Below are 27,111 nucleotides of genomic sequence, written 5' to 3' on the forward strand. Positions count from 1 at the left end.
ATTTGCTCGTTCTCTTCTGAACAGAGAGTGTGGCAGCCTTTGCTTCCTCACCATTTTCCGAATTTCATTATTAAACCACGGTGGGTCCTTTCCATCCTTTATCCACTTACTAGGCATATACTTGTCCAGAGCACAATTTACAATCTGTTGAAACTTAATCCATAATTCCTCAATGGCCGTCATTCTGGAACTGAATAACTGAAGTTCACTGTCTAAGTGAGATGCTAACAACTGCTTCTCTGCTCTTTCTACTAGAAACACTCTCCTAGCCCTCTTGGCAGATTTATTAACTTTCATAACCATAGTCACTATGATGACATCTACATCTACATATACATTTATACTCCGCAAGCCACCCAACTGTGTGTAGCGGAGGGCACTTTACGTGCCCCTGTCATTACCTCCCTTTCCTGTTCCAGCCACGTATGGTTCGCGGGAAGAAAGACTGTCTGAAAGCCTCCGTGCGCACTCGAATCTCCCTAATTTTACATTCGTGATCTCCTCGGGAGGTATAAGTAGGGGGAAGCAATATATTCGATACCTCATCCAGAAACGCACCCTCTCAAAACCTGGACGGCAAGCTACACCGCGATGCAGAGCACCTCTCTTGCAGAGTCTGCCACTTGAGTTTGCTGAACATCCTTGTAACGCTATCACGCTTACCAAATAACCCTGTGACGAAACGCGCCACTCTTCTTTGGATCTTCTCTATCTCCTCTGTCAACCCAACCTGGTACAGATCCCACACCGATGAGCAATACTCAAGTATAGGTCGAACGAGTGTTTTGTAAGCCACCTCCTTAGTTGATGGACTACATTTTCTAAGGACTCTCCCAATGAATCTCAACCTGGCACCCACCTTACCAACAACTAATTTTAAATGATCATTCCACTTCAAATCGTTCCGTACGCATACTCCCAGATATTTTACAGAAGTAACTGCTACCAGTGTTTGTTCCGCTATCATATACTCATACAATAAAGGATTCTTCTTTCTATGTATTCGCAATACATTACATTTGTCTACGTTAAGGGTCAGTTGCCACTCCCTGCACCAAGTGCCTATCCGCTGCAGATCTTCATGCATTCCACTGCAATTTTCTAATGCTCCAACTTCTCTGTATACTACAGCATCATCCGCGAAAAGCCGCATGGAACACTATCTACTAGTTCTCTCACACACACACACACACACACACACACACATATATATATACACTCCTGGAAATGGAAAAAAGAACACATTGACACCGGTGTGTCAGACCCACCATACTTGCTCCGGACACTGCGAGAGGGCTGTACAAGCAATGATCACACGCACGGCACAGCAGACACACCAGGAACCGCGGTGTTGGCCGTCGAATGGCGCTAGCTGCGCAGCATTTGTGCACCGCCGCCGTCAGTGTCAGCCAGTTTGCCGTGGCATACGGAGCTCCATCGCAGTCTTTAACACTGGTAGCATGCTGCGACAGCGTGGACGTGAACAGTATGTGCGGTTGACGGACTTTGAGCGAGGGCGTATAGTGGGCATGCGGGAGGCCGGGTGGACGTACCGCCGAATTGCTCAACACGTGGGGCGTGAGGTCTCCACAGTACATCGATGTTGTCGCCAGTGGTCGGCGGAAGGTGCACGTGCCCGTCGACCTGGGACCGGACCGCAGCGATGCACGGATGCACGCCAAGACCGTAGGATCCTACGCAGTGCCGTAGGGGACCGCACCGCCACTTCCCAGCAAATTAGGGACACTGTTGCTCCTGGGGTATCGGCGAGGACCATTCGCAACCGTCTCCATGAAGCTGGGCTACGGTCCCGCACACCGTTAGGCCGTCTTCCGCTCACGCCCCAACATCGTGCAGCCCGCCTCCAGTGGTGTCGCGACAGGCGTGAATGGAGGGACGAATGGAGACGTGTCGTCTTCAGCGATGAGAGTCGCTTCTGCCTTGGTGCCAATGATTGTCGTATGTGTGTTTGGCGCCGTGCAGGTGAGCGCCACAATCAGGACTGCATACGACCGAGGCACACAGGGCCAACACCCGGCATCATGGTATGGGGAGTGATCTCCTACACTGGCCGTACACCACTGGTGATCGTCGAGGGGACACTGAATAGTGCACGGTACATCCAAACCGTCATCGAACCCATCGTTCTACCATTCCTAGACCGGCAAGGGAACTTGCTGTTCCAACAGGACAATGCACGTCCACATGTATCCCGTGCCACCCAACGTGCTCTAGAAGGTGTAAGTCAACTACCCTGGCCAGCAAGATCTCCGGATCTGTCCCCCATTGAGCATGTTTGGGACTGGATGAATCGTCGTCTCACGCGGTCTGCACGTCCAGCACGAACGCTGGTCCAACTGAGGCGCCAGGTGGAAATGGCATGGCAAGCCGTTCCACAGGACAACATCCAGCATCTCTACGATCGTCTCCATGGGAGAATAGCAGCCTGCATTGCTGCGAAAGGTGGATATACACTGTACTAGTGCCGACATTGTGCATGCTCTGTTGCCTGTGTCTATGTGCCTGTGGTTCTGTCAGTGTGATCATGTGATGTATCTGACCCCAGGAATGTGTCAATAAAGTTTCCCCTTCCTGGGACAATGAATTCACGGTGTTCTTCTGAGAGCCTGTATCTAATATTTTCTGGGTCTCATGAACAAATAAAGTGAGTTGGGTCTCACACGATCGCTGTTTCTGGAATCCATGTTGATTCCTACAGAGTAGATTCTGGTTTCCAGAAACGACATGATACGCGAGCAAAAAACATGTTCTAAAAGTCTACAACAGATAGATGTCAGAGATATAGGCCTATAGTTTTGCGCATCTGCTCGATGACCCTTCTTGAAAACTGGGACTACCTGTGCTCTTTTCCAATCATTGGAACCTGCAGTTCAAGAGACTTGAGGTACATGGCTGTTAGAAGGGGGGCAAGTTCTTTCACGTACGCTGTGTAAAATCGAATTGGTATCCCGTCAGGTCCAGTGGACTTTCCTCTGTTGAGTGATTTCAGTTGCTTTTCTATTCCTTGGACACTTATTTCGATGTCAGCCATTTTTTCGTTCGTGCGGTGATTTAGAGAAGGAACTGCAGTGCAGTCTTCCTCTGTGAAACAGCTTTGGAAAAAGGTATTCAGTATTTCAGCTTTACGCGTGTCATCCTCTGTTTCAATGCCATCATCATCCCAGAGTGTCTGGATATGCTGTTTCGATCCACTTACTGATTTAACATAACACCAGAACTTCCTAGGATTTTTTGTCAAGTCGGTACATAGAATTTTACTTTTGAATTCACTGACGCTTCATGCATAGCCCTCCTTACACTAACTTTGACATCGTTTATTTACTGTTTGTCTGAGGGATTTTGGCTGCGTTTAAACTTGCAGTGAAGCTCTCTTTGCTTTCGCACAGTAGTTTCCTAACTTTGTTGTTGAACCACGGTGGGTTTTTCCCGTCCCTCACAGTTTTACTTGGCACGTACCTGCCTAAAACGGATTTTACGATTGCCTTGAACTTTTTCCATAAACACTCAACACTGTCAGTGTCGGAACAGAAATTTTCTGTTTTGATCTGTTAGGTAGTCTGAAATCTGCCTTCTATTACTCTTGCTGAACAGATAAACCTCCCTCCCTTTTTTTATATTCCTAATTACTTCCATATTCAGGGATGCTGCAATGGCCTTATGATCACTGATTCCCTGTTCTGCACTTACACAGAGTCGAAAAGTTCTGGTCTGTTTGTTATCAGCAGGTCCAAGATGTTATCTCCACAAGTCAGTTCTCTGTTTAATTGCTCGAGGTAATTTTCGGATAGTGCACTCAGTATAATGTCACTCGATGCTCTGTCCCTACCACCCGTCCTAAACATCTGAGTGTCCCAGTCTATATCTGGTAAATTGAAATCTCCACCAAGGACTATAACATGCTGAGGAAATTTATGTGAAATGTATTCCAGATTTTCTCTCAGTTGTTCTGCCACTAATGTTGCTGAGCCGGGAGGTCAGTAAAAGGTGCCAATTATTTACCTAGCTCGGTTGTTGGGTATAACCTCCACCCATAATAATTCACAGGAACTATCCACTTCTATTCACTACAGGATAAACTGCCACTAACAGCGACAAACACGCCACCACCGGTTGCATGCAATCTATCCTTTCTAAATAGCATCTGTGCCTTTGTAAAAATTTCGGCAGAATTTATCTCTGGCTTCAGCCAGCTTTCCGTATCTATAATGATTTCAGCTTCGGTGCTTTCTATCAGCGCTTGAAGTTCCGATACTTTACCAATGCAGCTTGGACAGTTTACAATTACAATACCGACTGCTGCTTGGTCCCCGCATGTCCTGACTTTGCCTGGACTGCTATTTGATAGTCATACCAATATAAAAAGCTGACAATGATTGCAGCAGAGCTGGTGTATACCATAGCTGCTTTCATAGGTGGCCCACACGAAGCACTATGTGTGTGGATTGGGCAGGTCTTGCACCAGGATCTTCCTCTAAACAGCCCACAAACAGGTAGGCACAGGAGGGTGTAATGCGGGTGCCCATGGCTGTGCTGCTAATTTCTTTGTATACCTTCTCTTCATAGAGAAGTGGTAGAATGTTAGGAAATAGTATGACATATGAGGAATCAGGTAGTGTGTTTGGAGTCTGAAGGACACTGGGAGAAGTGGTGTTGAATAGCATCAAGACCACGGACAAGTGCAATGTTGGAGTATCGGGAAGTGGCATCAACAGTGACAAGTACGTATCCAGGAAGTAAAGAGGTGGGGATAGTGGGGAGTTGGTTGGTATCTTTGAAGTGGGAGGTTCTGTTTTGGGCAATAGTTTGGCGGTATTGATCAATGAGGACCAAAATTCTTTCAGTGATAGCACTACATCTAGCTACAATGGGGGCATCCAGGGCAGTCTGTTTGCGGATTTTGGGGAGCATGTATAAGGTGGGTATGCGGCGTGTCAGAGGACTGAGGAGGGAAATGAATTCAGGAAAGAGATTCTGGGAAGGGGGTAGTGTTTACAGGTGGAGGTGTCAGACAATTAGCACAGGTCTTCCATCAGTTGGTCAATACAATTCGTAACGACAGTGGTGGAACCTTTATCTGCAGCTAGGATGATAAGGTCAGGATCTGTTTTGAGGTTGTGTACAGTTGTCCTTGTGTCTGTTGAAAAGTTAGTGTTCTTAGAAAGAGACCTGGGGAAGGATGATGAGGCCGAGTTGTAATTAAGGAATTACTGGAAGGTAACCAGATGGTGGTCAGATGGGAGGGGTGGAGGTGGAGGAGATGCCTAAATGACGTTGCCTTGCCACATCCCCCTAAATTTCCTTCCAACACACCACTAAACCCGGAGCCTAAACACTGTTGTTAACCTTTCTACCAAAATCCACAGTCTCGGGGAAGTTTCAGTTGTGTCCAAAGGTCTCACCTTCACCCCTTCACCTAAATTTAACAATAATGGACTTAAAAGACCTAGTCTCCTTCTCCTGACTCCTCCAAACGAAACTTATTTGCCATCAATCCTTCCAACCAAAGCCAACTTAATTCCAACATTGAACCCTGCCTCTCCCACTTCACACCACCATCCAGCTATTATCGTCCCTCTCCCCCCCCCCCCTTCTCCCCCAACCACTCCCCTAGTAACTTTCCAGGAATTTCTTAACTCCAACTTGGCCTCATGATCATTCTCCAAGTCCATTCCTTAGTACATCAACTACCCAGCAGAAGAAAAGACAATCATACACAACCTCAAAACAGATCCCGACCTTATCCTAGTTGCAGACAAAGGTACCACAACTGTCATTATGAACTGCAGTGACTAATTGGTGGAAGGCCTCCACCAATTGTCTGACACCTCGACCTATAAACTCTGCCAGAGTGACCCCTTACCATAAGTCAAACTTAACCTCCAATCCCTGCTTAAAAGCCTTAAGTACTTCAAAGGACCCCCTCCCTGAATCCATTTCCCTCCTCACTCCTGTGACACTCTGCACACCCACCTTCTACATGCTCCCGAAATCCACAAACTAACTACACTGGGCATCCCATTGCAGCTGGTTATTGTTCTAACACTGAAATAATTACAGTCCTAATTGAACACCACCTCCAACCTACTGTTGAACAACACCTCCAATCCCTGCTTAGAAGCCTCCCACATCAATGATACCAACCATTTCCGCCACTGGCTCCTCCAACTCCAAAACTTTTACCTCCTATATCCCTGCTCATTACTGTTGACGCTACTTCCCCTTACACCATCTTACACCAACATCCCTCATGCTCATGGTCTTGCACCATGGAACACTACTTCTCCCAATGTCCTTCGGACTCCAAACCCACTACCTTCATTCCTGACATACCCCAACTATTCCTTTGTAGGAAAGGTATACAAACAAATCTGCGGCACAGCCATGGGCACAAACATGCCGCCTTCCTATGCCAACCTGTTTACGGGTCGTCTGAGAGGAAACCTTGCCAGCCTCCCAAAACCCCTGGTCTGGTTTGGGTTCATTGACAATATCTTCAGGCTCTGGACCCATGGCCAGGACACCCTGTCCTCATTCTTTCACAACCTTAGCACCTTGTTTCCAACCCCTTCACTTGGGCCTTCTCAACCCAGTGTGCCATCCTCCTAGACATTTATCACCACCTCTCCAATGGCTCCATCCATACCTGTCTCGACATTTAACCCAACAACCACCAACAGTATTTGCATTTCAACAGCTGAAATTAGAAACATCCTATACAGGATTCTTCCCACTCCTCCTAAAGTGGTGATCCATTGCCCACCCAACCTCCACAAAGTCCTCGTCTATCCCCCATACCACTCCATATCCCAACCCCTTGTCACAGGGATCATATCCCCATCAAAGACCCAGCAGCAAGACCTGCCCAATCCCTCCATCCAACACTTTAGTCCTGTCACAAGGTTATCCAATAACATCAGAGGTTGGGCCACCTGTGAAAGCAGCAATGGTATACTCCAGCTCTGCTGCAATCACTGTTCAGCCTTTTATGTTGGTATGACTCCCAACCAGCTGCACACGAGACTGAATGCCCACCATCAAACAGTCGCCAAGAGCAATGTGCACCACCCTTTGGCACATCATGCAGCTGCTCATACATTTTTTTCAATGGCTACTTCACAATCTGAGTCATCTTGATCCTCCTCTCCACCAGGAGCTTTTCTGAACTGCACAGACAGGAGTTACTGTTGCAATACATTCTCCACTCCCAAAATCAACCTGGCCTCAACCTATGATAACCTACTTCCTCACATCCTCCATCCAACCATTCTTGCCTCCTGTGGTGTCACCGCCAGACACCACACTTGCTAGGTGGTAGCTTAAATCGGCCGCGGTCCATTTAGTACATGTCGGACCCGCGTGTCGCCACTGTGTAATCGCAGACCTAGCGCCACCACCAAGGCAGGTCTCGTGATACGAGAGAGCACTCGCCCCAGTTGTACGAGAACCTAGCTACCGACCAGATGTACGAAGCCTTTCTCTCTCATTAGCCGAGAGACAGAATAGCCATCAGCTAAGTTAATGGCTACAAACTAGCAAGGCGCCATTAGCCATACAGTGATTGTAATTAAAGTCTCCTGTGTATCGTCAAGATCGATGTACCACAATGATATTAAAGATAAGTATTAATACAGCTACGTACTTTTCTTAATAACATTAATTACGTAGCCTGTTCCAGTACTTCACGCCCGTCTGCGTTAGTCTAGCGTGCATTTTCAGCCATCTCAACTTCACGGTGTCGGCCCAGCTACCGACACAACACCTCCCTTTGTCCTGTCACTTTCTCACCATTCACCTCCAATCACCCTCGTTGTCCGCTGCTCTCTGCCAGTACATCCACCTGTGTCTTTTTCTATTCTGCTCGTCTCCTTTCTGCTCCCCATTCTTCCACCTCCTCTCCATTACCCACAGCCTCCTGATGCTGTGCTTGTCAGCCCTATCCTGTCACCCTTAATCCCCACATGCTTCACCAGGCAGCACTGATTCTTGTTCCTCAATCTGCTATTCCTCTCCTTTCCCAGAACAACCCTTCTCCAAATTGTTGCTGCCGTTCAATGCACTTGTGTTGCAATCTGGCAGGGAGTAGCACTATGTGTGTGTGAGGTGGGCTTGCTTGTGTTAGAGAGAGAGAGAGAGAGAGAGAGAGAGAGAGAGAGAGAGAGAGAGAGAGAGAGCGAGAGTGTGTGTGTGTGTGTGTGTGTGTGTGTGTGTGTGTGTGTGTGTGTGTGTGTGTGTGTTTTCCTCTTTTCTGATGAAGGATTTGGCTGAAAACTTATATGTAATCATCTTTCTATTTTGCCTGTCTGCAACTCAGAAGTGTAATCTTTACAGTGAGTAGCATTCTACCCTTTTCATAATATTGTTGATATTCCAGACTGGATTTTCCATTGTTTTATTGCATGTAGAACATTTTAAAACAGTCAAAAATACAAAATCATCTATTTCATGAGTGTATCTTTCAGAAAATGTTTGAATGTTCCTCTAATCTTTGCATCACAGCATCCCATACAATGTTTGATCTTGTTGTCAAAAGCAGTAATGAAGTGTTGCTTGCTGGTTCACAGTCTTGCTTCAGTATCTGTACATTGTACACTGTCAGTTCTTTTCAGCGTGTAGCTTTAAATCTGAGAAACAAGGTTCTAAATTATTTTTTCCTCTTTCTGTATTGGAGGTGTGGGTATTAACTTCCTTGTCTTTTGGTACTTTTTGCACAGCACGAAAAAAAAAAAAAAAAAAAAAAAAAAAAAAAAAAAAAATAAACACTTCCACTATTTCAGTGATATGACTGACTAAATGATCAGCTCTGTTAAGAATATCCATTGTTCTCATGTATGCTGCAGCTACTCTGTCTATGAATCATTACACAGACACTGTGGTGTGTGTTGCCTGCCATCAGCATCATAATGTATACTCAACACTGCAAATGTCTATACCTGGCACCCAGATAACATTACTGATTTGTCTTAGTGATAGGTACATACTTAACTTTCCTTTTATTTTCATATTATTTCCTTATCTACCAAAGTGCAACAGACAAATTGCTTTGCACAGGTTCTATCAAGTCAGTGTTTTTTCTGCAGTTCATTTGCCAAAACAATACTTCTATGTAACATATCTGTGTGAATATGACTAAGTTTTGGAGTGACAATCACGTTCACAGTCAACTGCAAAACTGTTAGCAATGCCTTTACATTCATTTCTTCAATCATTCCACACACAATGGTCAGCATGTTGCCCAATTTCTTGCAACTAAGAACCACATGCAAAACATGGAAATTTGTTTAGTATGTCAATATTATCACTATTTCATGCAACTTTCACCAGTGTGCCAGCACTTCACTGCATTCACTACGCAAGTCAACATTTTTGGAGAAAATCACTACCCCCTAATTCATTCTGGTATTCACTTCATCTAGATCATTTATTTCACCATTTCACTCATGACTTCTACTGAGAAGTTTCTTAATTTGACTGCCATTATGATAAGTACGTATTAACGTAAATGTTTTGTCCATTGACAACAGCTCTCTAATCACTGTGGAGTAGCAATAAAGTCAACTGATTTGTGTTAGAACTTCTGAACAATCTAAGAGTTCCCTAGGAAAAAAAAATCATTAACTTTAGAAAGGTGTCAAATTTTTCTGTGCATCAGCCTCCTTAATATGTAACTTTAATTGTGATTTTTCTTTCTTTTTTTGCACAAAAATGTGATAGTCTTTCCTTTTTATTACAATGGGAAGATAGGTAAGCAAAATATGAAATACTGGAAAAGAATTCACATTCATATAAAATTAATATTGAACAAAGTAGGCTACATAAATGTGTCCAAAAAATTGAAATGGTACAAAAGTGAGCTTCACTTTAAACCACAAAGTGACTGACTAAGTATACTTTAAGTAAACTTATTACATAATTAAGTTTAGTGTAAATCACAGACCTTTATGGACACTGTCAAATGACTTCAGCAACCTTACAGACTGTACTTTTACACTTACCTCCTAATGGTGGGCCAAGAAGATTTCCAATTCCTTCACAAAGCAGCATCAGTCCATAAGCTGTTGTGAAACGGTCAAGAGGTATTAGCTGCACCAAAATGGCTGGAGTAAATGAAAATGAAGATGCAAAAAATAAACCAAATAGAGCTGAAAGTAATGCCAACATCCAGTATGAAGTAATGACTAGTGGCATTAATCCAGTTGCCACACCACACATCACTAAGCACAAAGCATATGACTTGGTTACATTCACCCAGGGTTTGTCACCAGCCCATCCAAGAGCAATCTGAAAAAGGCAAGCATCAGAGAAATTGATGTACAGAAGGCCATTAACAGTAACAAAACTTCTACTCTTAATTTTAAAAGTTTTAACAGACAGCACTTATAGTAGGTAATTTCCATTCAAAATGCTTTCAACCCATTTCAGTAAATTACTTCCACAAAACAATAATCAATTCTGGAAATCAACAAACTTACTCTAGCTATTTCAGAACCACATTATTTAGCCATTATCATACTTTACTTTGAAGTGGATATTCACAGGGGAAGGGGAGATGGGAGTGAAGGGGCAGGAGGGAGACAGGGAGGAGAAAGATGGGGAGGAGGCAGACAGACAACTGGACATTCCAATCTTTGAGCTACAATGACCTGTCCATTCACAGCCCAAAACTCTCAATCAACTGGTATGCAAAGCTCTATGAAATTTACAAATATATTTAAATAATTTAGGTGTAAAAGAGACAACATATCCTATGGTAGAAACTGAGTTGCCGACAAGTACACAAAAGAGGCACCTAGAGTTCAAAGGGTTTATCTAAAGGGTAGCCAATTTATTCTTTTTATGTGGTTGTCGATGTTTCCACACTTCTATTGTTCACTGAGTTGAGTTGCCTCCTTTACTCCTAAATTATTTACATGTTGATAGAACTTTTCTTACAACAAACACATTTATTGTACTTTCAACTGACGTACCATTCCAATGCAGTTAGTGAGACCAATAATACTGAGCAGGAGTGATGCTTCATTTTCAGTGTATCCATAGAGCATCATGTAATCAGCCAAATAGAAGTATGGGACGATAAACCATGTAAAAAGCAGGATAGTTGAAAGTGATGTAAACAGGAAATGCAGTTCCAAGAACATTGAGAAGTCCACAATGTCCCTCAAAAGGTCCAGTATATCAGAATACCATTTCTGTAAAACATAAAACAAATATGGATTATGGCAGATGGTAGAGTAACATCAAATTTATTTATATGTAAATACTGATAAAAGTTGAATGGTAACAAATGTTTCAAGTTTTCAGAAAATTCTCTTTCAATCTGAAAAGCCTTAAATGTTAACTGTAGCTCTAAGCGATCCACTTTGATTTATCTTTACTACTTTCTAAAGATTTTCACTGTTCAGACCACAGATACAACACACATCTCAATTCATATTTTGCTGAGGAACTAAAACCTACATCATAGACAAATTATATGCTCCTCTGTTTCCATTTTGACAGGTAAGTACTGTTCAAGTTTGACTGCAGAAATCAAACCTCTGAAATACCTAAAAAATAAATTAATGTTTTCTATTTCCACAATTCAGTATTTGTTTCTCACAGCCAATTTCAGAATACCATAGAGTTACACATGTTTTCTTACGATGTTAAATACAAGACACAGTATGGTGGGCTCTGGATTTAGCGTAACATAAAAATTCTTCTTCTAGTATTCAGTTATACACAGACTCGATCCAAGAAATGACAATTTCAGAAGGGTAAAAGTGTCTGTTTATTAGCATAGTAAGAACTCAGTCTCCAATGTTCACACTACTGGGTGGCGCTGATCTAAAGATACAAATGCCAAACTACACACAAAATTGCGTTAACTGACAGTCCGCATGAGGTGTGAGAGCCACACTATAAATAATGTTTCTGTAGCATTTTATTATATTTAAAGACAACTAATGCATTAATGCACGCACTACAAAATCATGTGATACCCACGCAAACAGTGAGAACCAGCAAAGCATAGTAAGGATGCACTTGGTTACCTAACATGTTTGTGTGCACACATGCACGCAAATATACAAGTAAGAATGGCCATGGTGCATTTCAGAGCTTCCATCAACAAAAACAACCACCAGTGTAATTACACTTGACAGAGATGTACCATCAATTAAAAGATGCAGCTGAAGATGTCTGGAATGTTGCAAAGAATAGCAGGTGCCAGCAGTAATCCAGATGTAAAATTCAGCACCTGTGCCAACTGAGGTTTGAGATGACTAGACAGAAACCAATTACAGGTAGTGCCATATCTCTGTAATGTCACGCCCATACATTTGGTGATCTTTCACATGGATCTTCCACACGAATATTGAACTTGTATCACCCATGTAGCATGGCGCTGGGAGTGAGTGTGGCATATGGACTAGGATACTGCATAAGTTGGGAAGGCAATGCCACACCACTTTGAAAGGAGTGGGAAGGGTTGTAGGTAGGACATTCCTCATCTATAAGCAAATGGTAAATAGTTAAACAATATGGTCCATTTGTTCTAGTCTGGAATGAAACAAGAGTGATGATGGGGTGCTCCTTTGCAACTGATCCTTGGCGGTACGCAGACAATTAAAGGGGTGTGAAGATAAATTGCAGGAAATTTATCTGCAGACTAATTTTGGAGTATAGTCTCTGTCTGTGAAGGCCTTAGCAATATTTTTAGTTTGTTGGGCAAGGGAAATTATGCCAATGCAGATGTGGCATCCACAGGTGGTCAGATTGTAAGGGAGTGAATTTTTGGTGTAAGGGATGGCAGCTATAAAAATGTAGGTACTGTTGGTTGAATGAGTTTGACATGGACCGAGGTATGGATGTGTCCATCAGAGAGGGAGTCAATAGAGTCAATATCTAGGACTGTTGCACATTTGGCAGAGGCAGCACAGGTGAAGCAAACGAGAGAAAAGGTGTTGATAAACTTTCAGTAGCCAAGGTAGCACAAATTCATCTTTTATTTTTGACAATTTCAATGGATATCACTGTCATCTTCTGGCCTTCAAAAATTGTTTGTTACTAAAAGTATTCATTGCAAGATAGAGCCTAATGCCATGCTGTCATTACAGCGGTTAAAATACAGCACTTCATACATAGGCTTGTCAGGAATAAAACATTTGCAATTAAAAGGCTCCTTGTGCGCATGGCCATGTTCTTAAACTTAGCACTTGCAGACAATTGTTAATTCTCAATAATCACAATATACAGAAAGATGCATATTTGCCCTTCTGTTTAGATTTGTTTGACTTGTTCCACACACTGAGGATCCACCTTCGATGAGGTATATGATGCAACTATGTGGTTCTTTAGAAATAACAATCATCTATGAGCACTACTTACACAGACACGGCCATGTGCACAAGGTGCTTTCTAACAGTAAATGTTTTATTTTTGACAAACCTTTGTATGAAGCACTATATTTTTCCCACCATAATGACATCACATGAGGCTGTAAGTCGCAATGAACGCATTTAGTACTAAACATTTTCCGAAGACCAGAAGATGGCAGTTATACAAATTGAAACCGAAATAAAGACAAATTTGTGTGTTCTTGTTACTGTTAAGTGTGCTACCGAGTAAAACAGATCATTCCTTATATTCCTCAACATGAGCAAATTCATGTCAAAAGGTGCCGAGTCTGAAGGAACAAGGATAGTGTCTTAGGCCTAGGTCCAGATCATGAAGCTTTAGTGTTAACATTACCAAATTGCTTCACAAGCTATGGAACCAGGTTGTTAGAGGAACAGATTACAATTCACAAAATGTTATGCAAACAAGGGACAAATTTGTATTGCTTAAAACTAACAGTGGGCCATTCCAAATATGGAATACCCTTAGGTTCTATGTTGGGACACTCTTGTTTATTTCTTTATAATGTAATATTCTGTTCTCCGAAGTCTTAAAAATACTGTATGCAAATACTTGAGGTACTTTGATGTATTACCAATGGAATGCTGCAGATTTTAGTAAATGATATCTAAATTTGTACTACAAAGACTGCAATAATGGAGTTCAATATATATTTTTATCCATAGGAAATGATACTGCAAAAAAGAACTGGACAAAATTACTGGGAACCACAATCAAAGATAATCTGAACTGGGAAATAGCAACACAGACTCCTTTACCTGTAAAAAACCTAAAAACAAGTTGCCAAAAATGTGATCAACAAACATTGTAAAGATATGTATGCGTTAAAAACTGCTGTCATCCAATTTCACCCGTGCCATAGAAATAGGAGGTGTACACTTAACCTTCCAAAATCAGGTGTGCTCACCAACCCAAGTGTATATATTTTAAAGCAATGTTCCTTGCAAAAACAATGCAATCAGGTTAAACTGTGACCTGCACCAACAAAATGAGGCAAAAATAAGAACTCCATGTAAGTAGCCCAAGAACGGTGTTACATGAAGAAATGCACTTCATGTTGGGCTGAAGATCGCCAGTGCCTTTACCAAAAATTTCGCACCCCTTCTTTTTATGAACTAGCTGGGGTACCCGGCTTCACTCAGGGAGTTGATAAGAGATTGTGTGGTAGTAGGAGTAAGAGGATACGCTTAAAAAGCTTAAGAGATAAATTTTTACTCAAAACATATTGTAATTATTTACAATATTTGTTTACAAACAACATTTTTCATTTTATCAGGCGTATGTATGTACAAATTTTTCGAATTTCTTACTCCAGAGCAAGATACGAGCATGAGAGAAGCAGGAGTCTTTGAGGTTGACGTCACAACATTTTAAAGTTTGTCCTTGTGCTTTTGTCAGTTGTAAAGCTGTAGGCTAATGTGACTGGAAATTGTAGTCTTTTAAATTGGAATGGCAGTTTAGTAGACATCAGTGGTATTCTGGGAATAAATAGTATGTGTCCTTTGTAATTTCCAGTCGTAAGTTCAGCTTCGATGATATTATTTGATAGCTGTTTGACAATCATCCTTGTTCCATTACACAGTTTTGATAAGTTGAAATTTCCAAGTATCATTATTGGAGATATAAGTCGAAGGCAGTGTAATGGCATTCCTGGTATTTGCAAAGAGATTAGAAATTCTGTAGTGGGTAAGTTCACACTTTCTTCAATGTTTACCACTGTGTCAATCTTTTTGTACATTCTCTCTTCACTGGTAATTTTCTTTTGAATATTAAAGTTGATATAGTCGCCAATATTATTTTTAGTTGCCAAAATTGCCCTTTCAAATAGCCAGTATGGATTGGCATAGTTGTTAACAATGTCCGGATAAATTTGGTAGACAAGTTCATTTTCAGCAGTGGCTATGTTGCAGAAATAACTGTCAAGTATTAAACAGTTGTTTTGTCCACAGGATATGTGCCTTCACCTGTTTGTTAAAGTTGTTGAGCAAAATGTGCTGCTGTTTCATCTTTTGATAGAATTTTCATAATTTCTGTTAGTCAAAGTATTTGAATGTGTTGCCAGAGATGTGATTTTTTTAAGCAAGCATTGGTCCCATCTGATAGTGTTGACTTTGGGATAACTGGAAGTGTTTGTCTAAAATCTCCTGAGAGTATGAGTAGAGCTCCTCCCATCACTTCATTGTTTCCCCGCAAGTCTTAATGTTCTGTCCATGGCGTCGAGTGATTTTTTTATGTGCCATTATGTTTTCATCCCAGACAATAATTTCAGCTCAATTTAGAAGTTCACCCCAATCCAGATGCTCTTGAGATTTTACATACCTATAAGTTTCAAAGTAGCGCCTGAGGAGCTTCTCAGAGAGACCATCCTTCCGAATAGGAGTGAAGATCCAGACGAGGTCACCAAGCTGGTAGACAACAGAGCAGTGGCTCACATCATACCTTCAGCAATCATTTTCTTGAGCCTGCGGTGTGTGGAGTCGAGCTAACTGCCAAGCTTCCTCTGTTCTGGTTGACATCTGGCCAATGTAGTCGTCGTCCACGTCATCAGGATGTAACAAACACAGTTCCATTGTCGTCGTCGCCTCCCACCCATGCACCACGAAAAATGGCATAAATCCTGTGGTGTCTTGTTTGGTGGTGTTGTAGACAAACATCACAAAAGGTAGCACCTCATCCCAGTTGCTCTGCTCAACAATGACGAACATCGATAGCATGTCGGCCAAGGTCTTATTAAGGTGTTCAGTACACCTGTTAGTTTGCGGATGGTAGGCAGTAGTCATGTGATGAATAATGTTGCAGCAACGGTTTATCTCTGTCACAAGATTCAATTGAAAAACTTTCCCTCTATCCGTAATTAACGACCTTGGGGCACTGTGTTTTAATGCAATGTCTTCTACGATGAATTGGGTTACCTCAAATGCTTCAGCTGTTTTACAGCTTTTGTAATAGCATAGCACGTCAGATAATCAGTGCAAACCATAATCCATCTATTGCCACTAGAAGACGTTGGAAATTGTCCAAGGAGGTCACACTGGAAAGGCGTTTCAGCTGGTGGAATTGGTACGAGTCAGCCAGGTGGTTTCTGAGGAACTGCCTTTCTTGTCTGGCACTTTCGACAGTGCGACACACAGTGACTGACAACCCTAAATAAACCTGGCCAGAAAAATCTCTTGCGGATCCTATCACATGTCTTAATAAATCCTAAATGTCCGGCTTCAGGTGTCTCATGGAATTTCTGTAGAACATCTAAGCGCATGTGTTTAGAAATGACTAGTAGCCACCTCTTTCCGAACGGATCAAAGTTTTTCTTGCAAAGTAATGAATTAACTACCTTAAATTGTCCTCTGACCGATTTCAGGCAAGCATCATTTGAGATATCTTGGCATCCTTCTCCTGCTCAGCAGAGAGATCCTGGAGTGCAGCGAGACAGTCACTATCTTCTTCAAAGTCTTTATGTTCTTGCACAGAGTTTCTTGAGAGACAGTCAGCATCTTGGTGTTTTCTTCCACTTTTGTACACTATGGTAATGTCATACTATTGAAAACGTAGTGCCCTCCTGGCGAGTCATCCTGTCTAATCCTCAAGACCCGTCAACCAACAAAGTGAATGATGGTCTGTAACAACTGTGAATGGCCTTCCATAGATATACTGTCTAAATTTGCACATGGCACAGATCACAGCAAGACATTCTCTTTCTGTGGGTGAGTAGTTTCAGCTTTTGTAAGTGTCCAAGAAGCATAGACTATAACCTTCTCTTTTACATCCGAAATCTGCACCAGAAAAGCACCGATCCCATACCCACTGGTATCTGTGTGTAGTTCTGTAAGTGCTCTCTCATCATACAGACCAAGTACAGGGTCAATCATCAGAGCTTTTCGCAGCACATCGAAAGAATCTTGTTGAGCACCATCCCAGATAAATTTAGCACTTGCTTCAAACAACTCTTGGCATGGCCTGGCTTTGATACAGAAGTCTTTGATAAAATGACAGTAATAAGAACACTTTCCAAGGAAGCTTCTCACATCTCTTCCTAAAAGAACAGGAAATTCCGTTATAGCTCCACGTTTTCTGGGTCTAGCTGCACACCTTCGTTTGACACAAGGTGTCCAAGTATTTTGAATTCTTTTGTTCCAAAGAGAGACTTTCTTGGATTAAGTTTCAGTCCGGCTTGTTGAAGGCACTTAAGAACGGCCCCCGGTCATTTTATGTGTTTATCAAATGTCTCTGAGAACACCATAATGTCATCTAAATAACGAAGACACATTGTCCACTTCAAGTGCCTTAGAAGATTATCCATCATTCGTTCAAAAGTTGCTGGTGCATTACACAAACCAAATAGCATTACCTTAAATTCATACAGGCCCTCCGTGGTGATAAATGCAGTTTTCTCACAATCAGCCTCATCTACTTCAATTTGCCAGTATCCAGAGTACATGTCCATGGTTGAGAAAAACTTAGCCCCCTTCAGACAATCTAATGTATCATCAATTCATGGAAGAGGGTAAACGTCCTTTTTAGTTATCTTATTAGGCTTCCTGTAATCAACACAGAAGTGCCAACTGCCATCCTTCTTCCTGACGAGAACCACTGGTGGCGACCATGGGCTCTGCAAAGTCTGATGTCATCCTTCATCATTTTCTCTACCTCGCCGTGAATTATTTGACGCTCCATTGCTGACACACAGTATGCTCTCTGGCTTACTGGTAGATGGTCTCCAGTGCTAAATTCGGTGCTTCACCATCAAATTGTCTAATTTCCTCTTCACCCGTGGATTGAAGCGTTCAGAGAACTTTTGAAGAATGGCAAGTAGCTTCTGTTGTTCCTTAGTGAGATCTGGTGATAGTCAAGTTAAAACATCTTGTCTCGTAGTGGTAGTGCTAATTTGACCCACAGACTCGGCATGGGAGGTTTGTATGATGCTCAGCTGTTCTGCAATTAACAGCTCATCGTTTGCTAAGCACATGCGTCAGAAGGATCTGCGGTTCTCGGCCACACAATTCACTGAATCTGTTCTTAAACGAGACGACAGAGGCTGGGATGGCCAAGTTATTCTTCAGTGTTATGCGTCTCTTACATTCCACTACAAGATCCATGGGTTGATGCATGGCATGACACGACAGCTACCTTTCTAGCACTGACTGCAGGAATGATCACTTCATCGAGCACACAGTCTCCACACAATCGGATGCGCATATTCCCGTCCACAGTATCTCATCTCGTCTAGCATAATCTTCGAGCAACCACAATGTATAATTCCTTGAGAAGCTTTCAAAAAGTCCCACCCGAGAATGACATCATGACTACACTCTTGTAAGATGACTAATTCCAAGGGCTGTGTATGGTCACTTATACCCACACGAATGACACATCTTCCTGTAGGTTTCACATGACCACCTTCAGCAGAGATGTTTTGCTGTCGACGAATACGGTTTTCTGCTACTGGCGACAGTACTTCTCCGATATGACTGAATATGATGCTCCAGAATCCACAAGAGCTTGGGCTGGTCAGCCTTCCATGAGGATATCGACGTAGTTTCCTATCATTTTTGTAGAGATCGACGATGGAGGATTTTTCCCTTCGGTGGCCTCATCTCCAAGGAAGGTCACACCCTTTAGTTTTCCAGGTTGCGGTGGCTTTGTGATCGGTTGGAGCTTCTAAATGGCGATGGAGACCTTGATCAGCATGTTGGTGAGCGTCCTCTCCAGTGGCTAGCTAGCGGCGATGACCACCTACGTCGTGCTGTACCCATATCTTCATGTTCATCTTCGTCATCCCGGAATTGGCATCGGCTAAGATCGGTCTGCTGCCTTCTGGCGCGGGCGTCATCAAATATTCACAGCCTTTCTCGACAATAGCGCACCACATGTCTCGGTTGTCTGCAGTGGAAACATACTGGTTGGTTATCCTGGATCGTCCAGACATCAGTCTTCTTTGGTGCCCGAACAGGTTCCTCATGCGGCATTGTAGGAACATAACTTCGCCTGGGTCTCTACTTTTTCACCATTTTAAAGGGAAATGAAGGACGAGAGACTGGGTTCAATGTCTGCTCCACTTCCTCCCTTATGACCTCTTGAACCGTTTTGTTTTTTGCTCGCCGTGCAATCCAAGTGCCTACTGGACTTCCTATCTCACTATCTGACGAATAACACTTGTGAAATCAGTTTCTGCCTCCATCATAGGCATAGATATGATGTTTGGAAGCCGTTCAAACTTCTTGAGTTTAATTCTTTTTTGGTGCATTGTCTCGATATACTGGCACCATTTTATGAATTCTTCTGCTGTCGAAACCACCTACAGGAGTAGGGCTTGATAGATGTCCTCACCAACACCCTTCATGAGATGTGCAACCTTATCTTCCTCCTTCATTCAAGGATTCATTATTTTACACAGCTCTAAGACGTCTTGAATGTAGGATGCTGTAGTTTCTCCTGGTCGCTGTGCCCTGTACTTTAATTTATCTTCAGCCTTGCACTTTTGTCGTCGTGTTGCCAAAATACTTGCGCAGTTCCGCCTAGAATACTTCCCAGTTTGTGAACTTCTCCTAGTTCTCATACCATTGCTTGGCAGTGCGCTCCAAGTAGAAAAATACGTTAGCCAAACACAAGGGGTCATCCCATTTATTAAATTTGGCTATACGTTCATACCTTCAGCTACTTGTTTGGATCTTGGCCATCGTCACCAGAGAACCGGAAGGATGTCTCATGTGGTGGCGCACACAGTTGCTGTTATCGTGATGTCGTCTTCTGTCTCCGATAGATTGCTATCTGTTGAATATGGCTAGAACTCTGGTTTCTCGCCACGTAAACGGCAGCTCTGTCATGGCCTAATGGGAGCCACTGTGTTGTCGATAATGTGCGGTATCACAAGTTCCAATACCCAGCGTCTCCACCAGAATAATGTCACGTAGAGGAAGGTGTAAGCAAATGAATGACAAACACTAACTTCACTAAAAGGTTTATTCAGCACTTGCACATACAAGAGTGCGGAGGGAGACCATCCCTACCTTAGAAGTAATCTATTCTGACACACATTATGATTTAAAAAAATTATGCACATCATCAGATAAGGTGCCAGATATTGTAAACCCCCCCTACACACACACACACACACACACACACACACACACACACACACACACACACACACACACACACACACAATTAAACGATGGAAAACTCCAGGTAGAAATATCAACAATGTGAGAAAAAACAGATTGCTACTTACTGTAAAGAAGACACATTAACTTGCAGACAGGCACAATTAAAACATGCTTACAGAAAGCTTTCGGCCACAGTCTTCATCAGTAAAATAAAAACAGCATTTATACACACAAGCAAGCCCACCTCAAGCGTACATGACCGCCAACTCCAGCGCCTCGGAACAAGGTGCTGGAGTTGATGGTCACGTGTGCTTGCCTGGAATGGTGTGTTTCTCTTTTACTGATGAAGGCTGTGGCCGAAAGCTTTAAACAAGTATCTTAATTGTGCCTTTCTGCAACTTAACATGTCTAAGCAAGTAGCAATCTGTTAAAAACCACAATTTCTTAACTTTCATCTGTTACTGGAAGTTTATCATTCACGACAGTTAAGATTTGTTTTGAAGGATGGGGAGTGAGATATAAGGGAGATGAGATGAAGAATGGGGCGGAGAGGGGAGGAATAAACACAGAAGCCACACACATCCATTGGAAGAATGCTAAGGAAATTTAATTTATCCATGAACATAGCAGCTTGTTAAGCAGATCTTTGGTACTGCTCCTCAATCTGACCCCATTACAGGTAATATGAAGTGACAGAAGAGCCCATAAAGGCAACAACTTTCTGTTGCAGCATCGTTTAGTAAGAGTGAGAACATCGCACAGATGCTCATCCATCTCTAAAGGCAGACTCTACAAAAGAGGCATGGTACATGGCAGAAAAGTTTGCTGTTAAATTCCTCAAAGTGTATGTTTGAAGAGGAGACTAAAACCATATTACTTTCTCACATGTATATCTCCCAAATGACTATGAGAGAAAAAATCAGAGAACTCAAGCAAGCCCATAAGGAGACTTACTGAAAGTCAACCCTCATCTATTATTTAGATCTGGAACAGGGAAGGGTGTAATAGTATTACCAGGAGTACTCTGTCACACACTGAAAGGTGATTTGGTGAATTTAGACTACATTACAGTTGTTTCTCTACATAACAAAAGAGGTGCAAGAACTGGCAATGTGCAAATACTTTTGGAAAGCTCCACACAAGAATATGGGAAACAAGCACCTTACAGTCACCACAAAAATGCCTGCCTATCAAGCATGTATGCTGGGCACCCTCATGTATAGTGCTGATGCCTGGGCATCTTACACGAAACAAGAGTGTAAGCCCAACACCTTCCACCTGTGGTGCTTACAAAACATTCTAGGCCTAACATGGAAGGACTATGTGGCAAATGAGATGGTCCTGAATGCTGTGAATGTATCAAAAATCACCACCACTCTCAGGGGATGTTGCCTGTGGGGGTTAGGACATTTATGTTGTACAGACTACTCCGTTTTCCCGACGCACACTACTTAGTGTGGTAGCATGGCAGCACATGCCAAGAAACCCCTTGGAAGACCTATTTTGTGCTTTGAAGATCGCGGTAAGCATGATATGCATGTATTTAATATCAGTTGTAACAAACGGGAGAAGCTAGCCAAAGACCTCAGTAGACAGAAGAAACTCGTCAAAGATGGTAGCAAGTTCCACGATAGGGTCTGGTTTGACAAATTGCTACAAAACAAGTGTGTAGACAAGAAGCGGCCTCTGATGAACCATTTCTTCGGTGGGGTACACACTTGCCCCACCTGTGGGCACTAAGTAGGTTCTCGCATTGGACTCTCGAGTCGCCAAAGAAGGCAACTTCATGATGCTACTTCAATCTTCCGTTAGGAAGTATACCAGTGGTGGTGGTGGTGGTGGTGGTGGTGGTGGTGGTATATGGGAGAGGACCAAACAGCAAGGTCATCACTCCCATGATCCAGGATGGCAGAAACCGAGGGACAAACACCACAAACAGCACAGTCCACTCAAGAGGAAAGGATAATATGCAAAACGAAGAGGGAAAAGGGACGTAAGGGTAGCAAGAAGATAAAAGAACAGGAGTGGTGTGGATGGTAATGGGGAGAGCAGGGATGCCCCAGCCACTCTGTGTGTGGCACAGCACCAGCACCACCACCCCTCAACTGTCCTGACACCACACCACACCAGGGGGAGAAAATACAAGAAAAAGGGGAGACAAAGCAGCGTAGCAGAACAGAAGAACAGAACAGAACAGATAAAAATGTAGGGAAAAGTAGATAGAACCCAGTGGGCGTGAAGGCAAGTCAGGGCCTCCTTAACTAACACCTACACTAACTGAGGGACTCAAATTCCAGGGGGAAATTCAAGAACTTACACCTGAGAGTACAAACCACTTTCACAAAGAAAACCAAGGACAGACGTAACCATGTGAGGGTCGTCCTCTAGGACTCGAGACAAGGTGGGAGAGCATATTTAGTGTGAAGGGCCAAAAACGCAAGGCAGTCCAGCAAAATATGGATCACCACTAGCAGAGCCTCGCAACTACAAGGATGAGGGGGTGGGGGACTCATTGTGCAGTAACCCCCATGAGCCAACCTAGTATGGTCAATATACAGACAGTAAAGGATGGTAAATTCCCATTGGGGAGGCAGAGGGAAGAACACCACATCGTGGGAGCCTCCTAGGAGTAGGCCCACAACTGGGCAAGAAGGGATTTGATGTAAAGCCACAAATCTGGCCCCAGAGGGGTTTACAGATAACGGGGTTAGATGGCACCAACCCAGCAGATGATGAGCAAGTTCATTACCTGTTATACTTACATGGCCAGGAACCCAAAAATAGTCAACCGAATAAGCAGCATCATTATGATCAGCCAGAAGCTCGTGGCTGGCAGAGACTAAGGGATGGCAGGGAAAGCACCAAGCGATAGCCTAAAGGCCACTGATTGAATCTGTTCATAACAAAACTCATGTGAGGGACAACCGTTTAATAAAACAGAGGACCCGACAGATGGACATTAATTCTGCAGTGACCACTCAGACATGGCAGGCATGCCAAAAGAAGATATGAAGGCCTGTGCCACATGATTAGCAGATTCAGAGCAATCAATGTAGAAAACAATGTCACCCTCAACTCCTGTGCCTGAGAGGTTAGCCGACAGCATTAATGCACTGCTTCCTGGACTCAGGTAGGTGCGCCGGCCCCGGATTGACGCCCTGCAGATTAACGAAGAGGAGCGGTGTGCCGGCCAGCCTGGATGTGGTTTTTATGCAGTTTTCCACATCCCCTAGGTGAATACCGGGCTGGTCCCCACAGTCAGCCTCAGTTACACAACTCACAGACATTTGACACACGTTTGCACTATTTCACGATTTACACTAGATGCAGACAGTTGAGGTACACTGATTCCATCCCAGGGGGTATAGGGTGGCAGCAGGAAGACATCCGGCCACCCCTTCAAACTAACCATGCCAAATCCGATTGCAACAACACTGACCCTGCTGGACTTGTGGGACAAAGGCATAAGAGAAAGAAGAAGAAACATCCTAAACTCCCCTAAGAGCATTCAAAACAAACAATGGAACAGAACAGCACTGGAGAGATGGAGGCTTTCGGGCCCCAGCAGAGAGCCATCTGAATCTGTGGTGAGGAACTGATCATTGGGTTGTGGAGATGGGGGGGGGATGTGGAAGTGGTTTGGTAGGAAGAGGACGTGGGGATGAGGACTAGGAGGAGAGATGGAAATCAAGGTGGAAAGAAGGAAGATGGAGCCCAACCCATAACCCCACTCTAAGGACAGGCAGTAGGTGGTTGACAGCTCAAAGCTGCAAAAGAATAGGAACGGCGAGCAGCAGAAGAGCGGATAGTGAGGGCACAGGAAACTACGAACTGGGACTGCCAAATCTAAAGTGGAGGGATCCCAGAGTGCCCCAGAAGATTATAGACAGGACTAGTGTGAAATGCACTGGTGGCTAAATGGACACCATGATGGTGAACTGGGTCCAAAAGGAGCGGCATGGAAGAGGTAGCTGATCCATAAACTTGACAGCGACAGCCCAGGTGAGACAGAATTAATGCCCGGTAATCACTGAGAAGGATAGAATGATCCACATCCCAAGAGGAAGCTAAGGACGCTGAATTTACACAAACAGCCAATCTTCGGATAACAGATATGGGGCAACCAAGTAAGCTTGTTGTCAAAAAGAAGAACCAAGAAAAAGAACTGGGGGACCAAGGTCAGGTGTTGGGCATCGAGGTAGAGCTCCAAATAGCTCCAAATCAGGGTAGACTGTAGTACAGCAGCAAAAATGCACCACCCTCGACTTAAGGGGAGAGAACTGAAAACCGTGCAAAAAGTGTCGACATGGAAGCATTTTCGATGGCATCCTGGAGATGTCGTTCTGCAGGGGCCACCAAGTGGGAGCTAGCCCAAATACACACATCATTCCCAATTGAGAGGGAAAATTGCCTCTGAGCCTAATACAGTTAAGCATCTGGAGGGGATATTGGTACTGTGAATGATTGAGGTGTTGAAGCAATTTGTTATGGATAGAATCAGAGCCAGGAGCTGAATCGCTGGAAGAAGAGAGGGCCACAAGAAACTCCTACTCAGTAAGAGGTTCACTGTAGGATCCCACCTGACATGGGTGAAACATAAGCAGGTAGGTTCAGCTCACTGTTTCTGGGGGGTGGAAGGCAGCTGGATAGGGGCCTGAAGCTGATGCCACCAGGTGTTCTGCAACATCTGGTGGATCTGTACAAATGCCAACTGGAGGCAAGGCCTGGAACGGAAGGCCGCCGCTGACAACTTTGGAGGGAGTGGAGTGTAGCCCACACCCGAGGAAGGGACACAAGAAACTAGAGAGGAGACAAAGCATTGTCAACACAACCATTTGCCATGTCTGATTAAGTTAACAGGCTTTGGTGTGAAGATGTTAAATGGTAATAAGACCGGCAGAGAACAGGTGCCGCTTCAGATGTTATTAGACACGATGACAACAATCACAGGTAGCAGTGGCAATGGCCATGCTCCATCACGGAACTGGCAGATGGCGAAAGGGGCCCATCAAGTGGGCAATGGCAAGGCTGGCAGTGCGGATTATTTTAGCACACCGATCACTGATGACTTCCCAACCTGACAAAGAAGGTGGAAACATGACCTGGGAGGTATATAGAGGCCAATCAACATGATGGAAAGCCCAGCGGGTTAACCTTGTCTGCAAGAGGCAGGAAGGGAATAAGAGAAATCAACAGGAAGTGGTCACTATCACAGAGGGCATGGTGTGGCAACTAGTGTACAGAAGGAAGAAAGGTGATGGGAAGAGAGTGAAAGATCAGTAGCAGAAAAAGTGCCATATGCAGCATTAAAATGAGTAGGGGAACTATCACTAAGAAGGAACAGGTCATAGGCTGCAAGAAATTGATCAATTAAGAGCCCCCAACTAGATGAAGAGGCACTGCCCTACAAAAGGTGATAGGCATTAAACTCTCCAAGGAGTAGGAAGGGAAGTGGGAGTCGCTGAAGGGGGCAGTTAGGGGAGCAGATGTAGGGGGGAGACAGAGACTGCTAACTGTGACGGCAGAGTCTATGTAGACGCAAACAGCAATTGTTTCCAATGGGGTATGAAGTGGGATCTGTGTACTAATAATATCCGTAGGGACCAAGGTGCAGACATCACTGGAAGTGCTAGAAGGGTGACCCAGTTCCGACAAAGCACAGAAATCACGAAGGGTCTGTGAGTAAGCATCAGTGAAATGACATTCCTGGAGAAAGACAAGCTATTGAGTAAAAGGCAATACAGGATTGCAACACTGGGAGCTGATGGTAGTATCCATTACAGTTCCACTGAATGACAATGGATCAGATATCCGAATGGCAGGCGAAAGGGATGGAGCCAGTCACACTGCTGGGTCACCATCCATTACCAAAGACAACGCGGTGATATCCATAAATGTCAGACTAAGGTTGTGAGGGGGGAGACGGCACCTCCAGGGGCACTGGGGCTTGTCCAGGGACTTACGTTTTTCCTCCTCCTCTTTCATATGTTGAGGAGGGTGGGGCACGTTGGGGGAGCAGGTTTCTGCACAATCCAGAACCTAAAGAGGGGAAGCGACCGTGGGGCACACAGACTGTGTGTCCCCTGGCTGCAGTGTGCTAGCAGGCTTCCAGCCTGAGACACACTGGGAGGGGACAGGGGACCCAGGAGGGGGACCCATCACTGGCGGGCATTGAAGGAGGAGGGCACATCTACAGCCAGGGAGAGGGAGCGCCACCCTGAAGGGAAGGCATGGGAATCACAGGAGGAGAGGAGAGGGTGAGGGGAGAGTTATAAGGAAGAGGGAGGAGTGGGAAAGGACATAACCAGAGGCAAAAGTAGAAGTCATCACCAAGGTTGAAGTCACTCAAATTTCTGATGAGCCTCAATGTAAGATAAATGATCCAGGGACTTATACTCTTGCATCTTCTTTTCTTTCTTATAAGCCGGGCAATACGATGAGCACAGATGGTCAGGACAACTTAAAAACACTGGTGACCTAACACAGGGGCTCCCCAAATGGAGTGGGTGTCCACAGTCACCACATAAGGATTCCGCCATACAGCAGGAAAACACTGGCGTGAAACGCAAGCACCGAAAGCAACTAATGGGTGTTT

The 27,111-nt window shown here is 43.9% G+C and overlaps 1 protein-coding gene across 5 annotated transcripts in view; it reads right to left on the bottom strand.

The window, feature by feature from the left end:
* Positions 1-27,111, bottom strand: part of LOC126456745 (uncharacterized) — a 271,037-nt gene that overhangs the window by 29,221 nt on the left and 214,705 nt on the right. For all 5 annotated transcript variants that reach the window (XM_050092492.1, XM_050092491.1, XM_050092490.1 and 2 more), the window contains 2 exons: positions 10,986-11,207; positions 10,014-10,299 (listed from right to left, as the gene is read on the bottom strand). In XM_050092492.1, coding sequence (XP_049948449.1) covers positions 10,014-10,299; positions 10,986-11,207 — 508 coding nt within the window. The remainder of the gene's footprint in view (positions 1-10,013; positions 10,300-10,985; positions 11,208-27,111) is intronic.

Source organism: Schistocerca serialis, chromosome 2, assembly GCF_023864345.2.
Source record: "Schistocerca serialis cubense isolate TAMUIC-IGC-003099 chromosome 2, iqSchSeri2.2, whole genome shotgun sequence".
In the NCBI taxonomy this organism is placed as follows: Eukaryota; Metazoa; Arthropoda; class Insecta; order Orthoptera; family Acrididae; genus Schistocerca; species Schistocerca serialis.